We start from the raw sequence: 11,741 nt of genomic DNA, 5'->3' as shown, positions 1-11,741 counted from the left end.
CGTCTTTTCGAACCACCTACTACATTTTCATTATTAGTTTCTTGTTGACTTTCATTTGTAGCACCTTGATTATTTCCGGCATCTTCTTCACACAATAAATTGTCCTGAGCCATTGTACTGTCATGGGTAACATCGGATGTATCTGTTATAGCGGTTGTACTATCGTCTGCTAGGCTTGGTGTAGCAATTGTCGCACTATCATGGGTGTCAGCTGGCGTCACAATTTTTTTTAAGAACAACAATTGACGATGATAGTCGTAGCCTCTAGGACATGTCGCCGACGATCCTGATTTTTTTTATTTCTTTTTCTCATTAACACTCCTCATCCAGCTGTCCCTAATATTAGTCCACTTCTTTACGATCCATTTAGCTGAAAAATATAATTAAATTTACTTAATAAATAATAAATTTACTTCCAGATATATGGTTTCTGGGTGTTCATACAAGGATTTACATTACGCCTACCGAGTCGGAGTGTCTACGATCAGTAACATTATTAAGGAAGTAACGAATGCTGTTTGGAACAACTTGCATGGAGAGTTTATGACATTACCCAACACTATATCTGACTGGGAATATATCGCCAATGGATTTAATACTAGAGCGAACTTTCCCCATTGCACTGGTGCAGTGGACGGTAAGCATATTAGAGTAAAAAAGCCAAACAACAGTGGTTCCATGTTTATGAATTACAAAGATTTCTTTTCCATCGTATTATTAGCAGTGGTTGATTCATATTATAAATTTACATTCATTTGTGCGCCTCCCCGCCCACCCCTCCCTCCCGCTTGTGCAACACGACGACGCCGACGGGGACGGTGTATTCGGTTTCAAGATCCGGCAAATAACCGAATCTACTCCTGCGTGTATCGTATGAACGCGTGTATTGAATGCGCTATATACCACTACACCGGATCTGATATTTTGCAGTATTGCCGGTTCGGTTTGTAGTCGCAAAATCGGATGTCAATTTCAGCAAGATTCGTTTTTTTTGTCGTGTCTTGGAACCGAATGCATGTGTGAACTCTTTCATTGAAATACTGTTACCACTAAACCGAATCCTGCAAAAAACGATGGTGAAAAATTATATAATGAAAGTCAAATTAGGACCAGAAATGTAATAGAAAGGACATTTGGAGCTTGGAAGAGGCGCTTTCCTGCATTATCTATGAAAATTAGGACAGATATAAAGCTAGTGCAGCCCATGATTGTAGCAATTGCTGTACTTCATAATATCTGCAAAAAAATGAATGATCCCATGCCACCAATGATGCTAAATATTACTGTCGAAAGTTACACATCTGATGCAGAGGAAGTTTTGTATACAGTGGCAGGGAATGATGATTGTAATAGGTCTCATTTGATAAATAATTATTTCAGCAGGCTTCACTAATAAACCTGTAATGCTAGCCATATTATGAACATTAAATAAAGAAACAGAATTAAATAAAAGAACAAAATTTCAAAAACTGTTTTTAACTATTTATTAATCTGTGGTTTTAGTTCGTTTTCACTAATTTTAGTTTAGTTTGTTCATCCGAGAATCGACGCCATTAACTACTATTTTTTACTCAAATTAAATATAGCCTATGTACAGCAGGGATAATTTAGGAGTCAAATGGTAAAATAATTTTTCAAATCGGTCCAGTAGTTTCGGAGCCCTTCAAACAAACAAACAAAAAATCAGATCTTTCCTCTTTATTGTTAGTGTCGACGAATAAAATCTATTACATTATTCCGCGCTTCTTTTTAAAATGGCTATTTCTAATTTTAGTTTTTCCAATTGTAACTGGTGCCGCTCCTCATTATGGCGCAGCATTTGGTCGTGGAGTTCTTGGGCATGACTGATCGACTCATTGATTTTTTTTAATTCCAGTTCCTGTAGGCTGTCAACAATAGCAATTTTTTTTTCACGCCACAACTGCTTGACTTGGTTGCTGTTGTCTGCAATTTTTTCTTTCTTAGCTCTACCTGTAAATAAGTTTTATGAGATTATCTCGCTGATTTTTATTTCAACAAATCACTACATTTCAGTAGTTACTAATTATGTATTACGTCTTAGTGGTGATGATACTGGTCTTTTGAGGGAACTAATTGGTGTGCTTGTATCAAATTCCCACTTCTCCTTTGCAGCTCTCTCATCAACCTCAATAATAGTTATTTCATCAACAGAAATCTGCAAATAAAAGTGAATGAATATAACATAAATTCAATCTTTGTAGAGCTTTGCCTCTGTCAATTTGGGTGCCTATTTAAGAATAAGTATCTTAGACCAATAAGCTTGAACTTCGGATTCATCCAGCAAGAACTAAAATGTTAACAACTGATTGGAGAAAATAATAAGACCATGATGCTGATTTAAATTTAAAAACTATGTAATATACATACTTTTTCAGAAAGGGGAGTCTCCTCGGTGATATATTCATCAACCACTTGTGCTATGGTTTCTTCGTTCAGCTTTTTTATAGGCTTTAAAATATAAAATGATAAAATTAAGCACCCAATGTTTTCTTATTTGAAAGGCATAAGGCATTAATTAATTAAGAGCTTACCAATACTGTTGTTTGGTTCAATGTGTCATCATCATAGACAGCATCATTCCCATCAATTGATGTTCGCACAATTGATCTCAACCAGTCTTTAGCGTCTTCTGATCCTGGCAGTGGTGGTGGCAGAGGTCCTCCTCCAGTGCGACGCATTTCTTGGCGCTCTTTACTGGCTCCCTGATGATTAAGAATATACATTGGGAGTTCTATCCAAAACTGTACTAAGCACATTAATTTCAATGGTAAAAAAAGCAATTTAATTAAGTAATTAATTATTTACCTTCTTTGCAATACGCTTCAAATTCTCAAATTTATATTTAAGTTGTTTTATGGTCCGAAAATTGTCTCCAAGAGCATTAAATTCTTGCTCAATTAAATTCCATGCACTTTCTTTTTGTTTTGTGCTGATTCCATCCGTCTTTTTGCAAAATAATATATGTTTATATTTGCTCAAAAGGCATTGCAATCTGTCCATTTCCTCTTTGGTGAAATTTGCACTTCTCTCCCTGAAAATAAATAAAGTATTGAATTATACTTACTTATATATTCAGTGTAATTATTAAGTTCAATAAATAACATATTAATGGATTATGTTAAACCATTCAATAAGTAAGTACTTCTCAAAAGATAATGTAAATATAAACACACGAGAATGATGTACAACAAACCCAACTTTTAAGCAGTGATAATGATAATTTATTAATTGCGAATGTAGCATTAGCTGGTTGTACGAATTAATATTCATAGTACCTAGTAAGTAACTACCATGGATTAGAGTTTTTCATAGGTCCTTGGCAACTATGAACATTTATTAGGAGCAAAACCAAATCCTAAAATAGCACGAGGAGTAATATTACCATAATCATGGGTTTACTTACTTTGTTTGTATGGTCGCAAGCAAGTTTTTATCCATACTATGTATTTTCTGCATTCTGCAGGAACAATTAATTAAAATTGAATAAATTTAAATGATTAATTCAATAACCAAAAATTCAGCGATTCACCACAATCCGCGCGAAAACAACTGTGACTGTCAAGTGACAATGACATTGACGGCTTTTTTTAAGTATTGCCATATTAAAAACCTTTCCCAGGCTCGGATCCGAGGACAATTGGACCTCATTCGACTTGCAGCCCCGTTAACTTTAACTACGCGCCGTTTAATGCTGATGCAACGCAGCATCCAGTTACTGCTAAAATTAATGTTATTGTAAATGTTAAATTAGACAGTAATCTTAACTTTAAATGATTTGATGCAACCGAGCCTAAGTAACGCTGCATATTAGTGAGAGTGAGGCTGACAGCTGTGTGCGTAATCGTGTCTGTGTGGCGCGCGTAGGTACGTCGACCGTCGCGGCCGGCCGCCGCCGGCGCGGTGTCGTTGGCCGCGCGCGAACAGCTGATAGCGAATTTATACGAAACGAAATAATACTAAAAAAAAAACGCATAAAAAATCGGAAAAATCATGAAAAAAGCGATGAAAATTTTCAACGCCATAAGCACCAGAATCATGTTTAAAATCATTTTTTTTTTCGTTTTCGGTAGCCTGTCTGTTACACCCTGTATATCGAGTCATCTTGCGTCTTTTTTCATTGGCACATGATTTACATCTTAGGTATTTTCCCATGATTGTGGGCATATGGTCTTTTGAATTACCTGGTAATATACGCAAGGGATTTCTCGCGCTTTCCCTATTTCTAATGGGTCTCTCTAAAACATTGCTATTGTGATAACGTTCTATTATTTGTCGAGTTACGCACAACTGAAAGTCAGCAAATTTTAAATTTGGAGTACAGTTTATATTTTTATAACAATAATATGCATTTAAAAGGTGCATATCGAATATATGGAAAAATTGATTTTTGTACCATTTTATGGTTTTTCTTATGCACTGCAGGGATGATAGCAACATGTCGGCAGTGTCAACACTTACCATATTTTTTGAATAATCTAAAACGGCCTTAGGCTTCATTACTGGCAATCCCGTACTTCTACAGGTTCTTGCCGATGGTTTCATGTCATTATCATGTATAGTTGTTAGCATGTATATATATTTCTTGTCCTTCCATTTACAAGCCATAAGGGGACCAGAAAACTGAGTTTCCATTTCATGTAAATTTAGTTTTCTGCTTAAATTAGGCATACGTTTTCTATTTTTTTTACGGTACCGCAAGCATAAATTTGATTATCGTATAAATATTTAAATAATAAGGGGCTTGTGTACCAATTGTCCACATAAAAATGACGATTTGAGCCAAAAAAATATTTCAATAAAGTGGACAACAGCTCCCCCAGCGCCTAAATTCGCTGGATCATTTATGTCTGTACTTGCACCGCAATAAACTATAAAATCTGTAATCACTCCGGAATCAACATCACAAAAAACGAACAATTTAATTCCAAATCGATTTCTTTTTTTTGGCATATATTGTTTTATTGATAAGCGACCCTTGAATGGCACAATGCTTTCATCAATGCATGGGTTGTTCTTCGAAATAAATTATTTTTGTCAACTTTTCATTAAAGGATAACCTTGATGCAAGCCGTTTTTAATAGGCCTAATGCAATCTGATCAAACTAAAAAAGATTCTAATAGGAAAGGCACGTGTCAATTTCCATTATTTTACGCAATATTTGAAAATTCGTAATTAATCACGTTGATACTAATGACACCATATTCTGAGAATGACATTAACTCTGCTTCATAATGACGCAATGTTGCAGAGAATGATCTACAAAGGTTTATTTTTGTGTATTAAACAACAAACACATATTTAATCAGTTAAAAATCGTTTATTTATGACAATTATCTGCAAAAACAATAACATAATTCAAAGAAAATGAAAAGAATTCGTATGTTGCCGTTGAATTACACCATTTTGTGTTACACTGTTACTAAGGGCATAAACTGCGTTACGCGTGTGCACGCACGTGAGCACGTCGCGGGCCACGCTTCTGGTGCACGCACGTGAGCACGTCGCGGGCCACGCTTCTGGTGCACGCACGTGAGCACGTCGCGGGCCACGCTTCTGGTGCACGCACGTGAGCACGTCGCGGGCCACGCTTCTGGTGCACGCACGTGAGCACGTCGCGGGCCACGCTTCTGGTGCACGCACGTGAGCACGTCGCGGGCCACGCTTCTGGTGCACGCACGTGAGCACGTCGCAGGCCACGCTTCTGGTGCACGCACGTGAGCACGTCGCGGGCCACGCTTCTGGTGCACGCACGTGAGCACGTCGCGGGCCACGCTTCTGGTGCACGCACGTGAGCACGTTCGCGTGCTCATGCGCGGGCATCGGCGCGTCAGTTTTCTCAGTACAATTTTGACGTTGGAGGTGTACAGTCGAGTAATTATGGATAAATTAATGTTGTATTATTTATCAAGACGACGGCGACGACGAATTGCCAAAAAAAGACGCCAGCCAGTAAGCCCGTACGTTGAATCTAGGTTACTGTGCGGGGAATTCGTGGTGAAGTTTGGTATATTAAGAGAAAATGAAAGGTTTTTTTTCAAATATTTTAAAGTTTCATTACAAGTCTATGATGAATTATATTCAAAACTGGAGCCCTATTTGAAGACTAACAATCTACGATTGAAATCTACGTCAATCGTATCACCAATGGAACGATTTGCAATGACATTGCGGTAAGTAAAGACATTTCGATATTAATAATCATCTTTATTCATGTAAAAAAAACAGTCATTATTTAACAAAAGTTTAGAACACTCATATTTTTTTGCCAATTTATGTAAGTCACACTACTGTTTAGCCACATCAAGCCAGAAAGAAGAAGAAGTTCTTATTGTTTCGGCAGTGACACCTGAGTATGGCTTAAAATGTTTTCTTGATGTGGTGCACTCTGTTCTTAGGGCCGAAACACATAACCGCACACTTATTAATCATCATATTAATCACAGTTTCTTACATTTATTAACTATATTTTGTTATTTCTAAATTACACAGTTTTATCGTTTTCGTTTTTTTTATCTATACCTACTTATTTACTTATTTTTTTATATAATCACAACAGTCATCACAGTGTCTTGCATAAACGTTACGTTACAATTAGTTTTTGATTATTCATTTGAAATACACTAATAAAATCACAGGTTCAAGTTTAAAATAAAAAAACACAATAACAGTTAAAACAGTACAATAAGTCTAAATGTCTTAATTATAATAATATACCTACCTTACAAAGTATTAATTATAATGACGCATATTGATTGCAAGTTTTTACATACGAATATTTCCCTTATTAATTATTCCCTTCTATTACTAGATCGGGTACTAATATTATTTTAAATTCTTATTTATCATCACAATCATAATCGCAGTTTACTACATAAAAGATTAAATTTAAGAAGAGGATATATGAAGGAGCAATGTTATGAGTAGGTTCAAAAAAAAGGTCCATTAAGTAAAAAAAGGGGTCTATTGATACACTTTTTTATTTGACCCTAAATAGGGTTTAAGATAAAAGTGTCCGAATCGACCCCGTTTCTTTCCTTATGAACATTACACTCAAGGCTTGTAAACTTTTGGCGAATGCCCTTGTATATCATAATAATTGCACATGAAACCAGAAAAATATAAATATAAAATTGCGCTTTTTACTAACTTAAATAGTTCTTCATGCTCTTCTCTTTCTTTTGTTCTTAATAATTAAACAGTCTTAATCAAATCTTCAGTCTTTCTTGTTACCTATTTATTCATTGTTCGTGTCTGATCTTATATTTAAGGATTCTAAATCATTCGTTACCGTATTTTGCGTTAATGAAAGGTCATCAATGGTAATAATAATTTCTTTTTCTGTATCAATTAAAGCTTCTAATAATTTTGTACGAAATAATAATTTTTTAAAGCAACTCAATTTTTTCACAGTTGGTAATAATGACTTAAAAAAATTCAAGTCTTCGTCCATATTATCTGCAGTGTTATTCTTCACGCAATTTAACAACTCTAATTCGAAATCAGTTGGCGATTCGCACTTACGTTTCTTGGAAGATCGTGTTTCTTTGGTAACGCTGGAGCTGGTGCTAGGTACATTAATCAAATCTTCTTCAATAATCGTATTATTTTGTGAAGTTCTCGGTGACGCGTTTTGCTCTACTGACTGATTAAAATCGTCTGCCGATTCTTCTCCTTGAGTATTCGAGTTTGAATCTAAAAATGACAGCATGTCATAGTAAATGTATGTTTTATTTGCCCTGGAACCGGAACCTGATTTAAGTTTTTTTTAGTAGACCTCACTCTTATATAAGTGTCTCTTGCAGTTTTCCACCTTTGCTGCAGCTTTTTCACTGAAACAATAACACAGGTATTTTATTTTATTACAGATATTTAGTTAGTGGACATACCTTCGTCGATATTCATCTGGCGTATCAGACAGGACTAACCACGGTCAGAAAAATAGTAACAGAAGTTTGTCAAATTATAATTGAAAGGTTAAAGGAAGAATGTATACCAAAATTTTCCCGTGCGCTATGGGTAGAGACTGAAAAAGGTTTTTTAACGCGAGCCCAGTTTCCTAACTGCATAGGTGCAATAGACGGAAAACATATACGCATTATAAGACCTCCACATAGTGGTTCCCTCTATTACAACTATAAGCATTACTATTCTATTGTACTGCTTGCAATGTGTAACGCCAACTATGAGTTTACCTATATAAATGCGGGAGTGCAGGGTAAAGAATCTGACTCCGCAATTTTCACACAAAGCCGATTGTACGAACAAATCAACAATGACTTAATAGATATTCCTCCTGCCAAAGCATTGCCCGTAATACACAATGATAAACCAACCAACACTGCTGCAACCGCAGCTTTGCCCTATATTATTGTAGGAGATGAAGTCATGCGGCCATATGCTCGAGCTCTCGATATAAACTACAAAAAAAAAATATTCAATTATAGGTTAACGAGGGCGCGACGTTATATTGAGTGTACATTTGGTATCATGGCTAATAAATTTCGCATACTCCATCGTCCATTGAACGTTGGAAAAGACAAAGCAATTTGTTTTCTTAAAACAATTTGTATTTTGCATAATTTTATAAGATCAAGAAGTCAAATTAATGACTTTCATGATATTGTCATTATACCAGACCATATACGTTCAGTTCGGGGGTTAATTGGAAATACCCACAGAGATTCGTATACATTACGCGATAACTTCGCAGATTATTTCGTTGCAGACGGACAGTCATGGCAAGATCGCAGTATTTATTGAAGATAGTTGGCTTTTTTATAATTTATGTACATTCAATAATTGATTTTTCACGGTTTGTTACCACACATTTTTTATTAACATAGCAGGCATATTTTAATAATATACCTAATGATTTTATTTGTTAAATTCATCGGATGTAACCAAATAACTTAGATTGTTGTAAACTAAAGTTGAGAGATGTCAAAGAAAAACCTACAAAACTACAAAACGCACGCTTATTTTACAAAGTTACTAGCCCAATTCTAAAACCAATATAATAAATATTTTAGTTGATTATTGTTTTATTTATTTACCTACCGATCCACTGTTTCTGCCCTAAAATGATTTTGAACCCTAAATACACCGATAGTGTGAAGTAGTGTGAAGCTCGCAGTCGTGAACATAGGTACTGGTTGTCTCGTGACGCGCAAAATGGCGGCGACCGCGTGGCCGAAAGAAAGAACTTTGGAATTTATCGAGCAATATAAAACCATACCAATATTATGGGACATTGTTCACACGAATTTCACAATGTTCAGAAATACGCAGTATCTCTGCACTAGTTTTGAATATAAGCATGATTTTATATTTACATAGGTAAATTATTGTAAATATTCCGAGTTTTAATTTTATAGTTGGATTAATTGTTGAAAACATTTAATTGACACAAATACAATTGAAATAACTAATTATATATAACTAATTGCATAGATTATTAAAAATAAAAATTTGGCGCAAAGAATAGTTTACCTAACCTACGTTATTATAAAATAAATAAAGAGTGTAGGTACTTACCTTGTATGTTTTTTTCTGCTGCACTCCAGTCATCAAAATTTTGAAACAGTACTGTACAAATGTCTAGCCATGCTTTTGATTTAGCGTCCCGGTCTTTAAATATTTCGCTAGATTGGTCCCATATGGCAGGACGACACTGAACTTCAACAATTACCCTTTCTGTATCAAAATTTGTCATTTTTTGTTATGGGCCGGGCACGCGCGTGCGGTCGGTTCGAGATAGCGCTGTCAACTGAACAAGCACGCGCGTGCACCCGCTAGCGGGCTTCGCGCGTGGACCCGTCCAACGTGATGCGTGATCACGTCGCGTGCATGCGTGCCCCGTTGCACGGAAGTATCACGCGACGGGCTCACGAGCGTGTGCACGCGCATGGGCACGCGCGGGTCGGTTTTGTGTGGACACCCGAGAGGCACGCTTAACGCAGTTTATGCCCTTACTGGGAAATAAATTACCGATTAATAACACTGTGACTTAATGCCACGGCTTTTTAGTTTACCCAAAGTGTTACTTAACAGGAACACAGCGGTCAGTTGAGTTACAGTGTCACTCAAAGGTAAAAACACCGTGGCATTGAGCCCCAGTGTTACTAAGCGATATTTTTTTCCCGGTGGGTAACAGTGTAACACAAAAAGGTGTAACTCAACGGGAACAAACGAAAGATTTATAGAGATTTAACGATAGTTATAGGTAACATACCTATTATTACCTATAACTATCGTTAAACCTCTCTGTCCTTGTATATTACTTAATTATTTTCTGTCAGAATAAAATAACTTAATCAGCTATACTCAGTTTCATAATTATATAATTCTTTGGTAATCATTTAAAAAATCACAGATAAACATTAAAATCTACTATGGATGTGATAATTATTATGCCACTTTCCGATATAGTTAGCTGATTGGTAATCTATGAGTATCCTTTAAAATTATTGACAAATCTGCATCCGCATCCATAATAATAAAAAATATCACGTACATAATACAGTCATCTTAATTCTGATCAAAATTATAGACCGGGAATTATTAAAATTAGCAAAATATTATTTAAGTTGAGTCTTATTAGTAACATCAATTAGAACATTAGAAATAATCTGAATTTTCTTTTGATTTTTTGTTTTTGCCAGGGTCACTACGGGGGAATCAAAATCATCGGACCTATTTGTGACAGGAAAATTATTTATAAAACCTAGATGCTTACCATGGTAGCAAATTTCATCAGCGTCACATAGGAAGCAACTCATATTTCTCATAGTTATTTTAGGTTTGAACATGTCCCAAAGAACTTGGTGCACGGAAAGGGTGCCTCTGAACGGCTTCAACTGCTGAGGAATCAACCTCTCCCTCTGAATTATGTCTTCCTCTGAAACTCGTTTTATTATAATATTTTCTAATCTTGATTCCATGATTTCGAAAAACTGATCAAAATTTCCGACCAAAATTCACCATTTGATCTGCTACTATTTTTATTGTACCACCTACGCCGTCAGGAGCACCCTTTCCGTGGCCAGCTTCAGAATAATTCCAGGTTATTCTGGTTATATTAGGATGCTGGTCCGACAATTGACTGATAATATAAAACATATATTTATTACGATATTGTGATGATGGAGAGTCAGATAAAAAATGAATAGTATTCACGAACGGATTAAGTTCTACGACTTTGTCAAGAACGGGTAGTAAATGTGCCCAAATTGATGCAGCGTCATGTCGTAGGCAGGAACTAAGAGTACACATAGATGTCGGACCCACTTGGCCAGTTATAAAACTGTGAGTGTAAATCACAACTGTATGAAGTGACACTTGTTGCCGACTCCCTCCGAAGTGGAAAGATTGAACTTCTTCAGCAAAGGAGACGGATACGCTTTCATACAATTTTAGGCCTAGATGTAATAAGATGAAATTGGTGTCAATTGATAGCTACTATATTAACAAACAATCACTGAAAATTTTACAGATTTTGGAAATCTGAGAGCTGAGATAAAAGAGAATTAGCAAAAGTGAGGTTACGTAAGACGAAGGTTACACGTTCAATCTGTCATCAATGTGATCCATGATTGAGATCCAGATTGACGGGTAATTGAACGTGTAATAACGCGTAGATTGATGATCCACAATCTATACAATCCTGTAAATCCATTACTTTGTGCGTGATCAAGGTCATGGATCAGATTGATGCCAGATT

General features: G+C 35.9%; 1 protein-coding gene and 1 pseudogene across 1 annotated transcript; both read right to left on the bottom strand.

Annotated features, from left to right (window-relative positions):
- Window positions 1–1,352: 1,352 nt before the first annotated feature.
- On the bottom strand, window positions 1,353–4,455 carry LOC142980577 (uncharacterized). The gene is made up of 5 exons (XM_076126040.1): window positions 3,425–4,455; window positions 2,827–3,052; window positions 2,553–2,723; window positions 2,056–2,176; window positions 1,353–1,971 (listed from the first exon to the last, which is right to left on the bottom strand). Exons 1-5 carry the CDS (start codon window positions 3,475–3,477, stop codon window positions 1,733–1,735), a joined length of 810 nt encoding a protein of 269 aa, XP_075982155.1. The 5' UTR covers window positions 3,478–4,455; the 3' UTR covers window positions 1,353–1,732.
- A 6,144-nt stretch (window positions 4,456–10,599) lies between these two features.
- Window positions 10,600–11,720, bottom strand: LOC142980372 (uncharacterized; annotated as a pseudogene).
- Between the last annotated feature and the right edge of the window lie 21 nt (window positions 11,721–11,741).

The sequence above is a fragment of the Anticarsia gemmatalis genome, chromosome 18, assembly GCF_050436995.1.
Source record: "Anticarsia gemmatalis isolate Benzon Research Colony breed Stoneville strain chromosome 18, ilAntGemm2 primary, whole genome shotgun sequence".
NCBI classification, from domain to species: Eukaryota; Metazoa; Arthropoda; class Insecta; order Lepidoptera; family Erebidae; genus Anticarsia; species Anticarsia gemmatalis.
This window is presented reverse-complemented; position numbering and strand designations above follow the sequence as displayed.

Excerpts from the sequence above, each read along its gene's own strand:
- LOC142980577 (XM_076126040.1), bottom strand. The coding sequence starts at position 3,477 with ATGCAGAAAATACATAGTATGGATAAAAACTTGCTTGCGACCATACAA. Across the intron at positions 3,053-3,424 it reads CTTGCGACCATACAAACAAA|GGAGAGAAGTGCAAATTTCA; the intron begins GTAAGTAAACCC and ends ATTTATTTTCAG. Across the intron at positions 2,177-2,552 it reads TGAACCAAACAACAGTATTG|ATTTCTGTTGATGAAATAAC; the intron begins GTAAGCTCTTAA and ends TTTTATTTGCAG.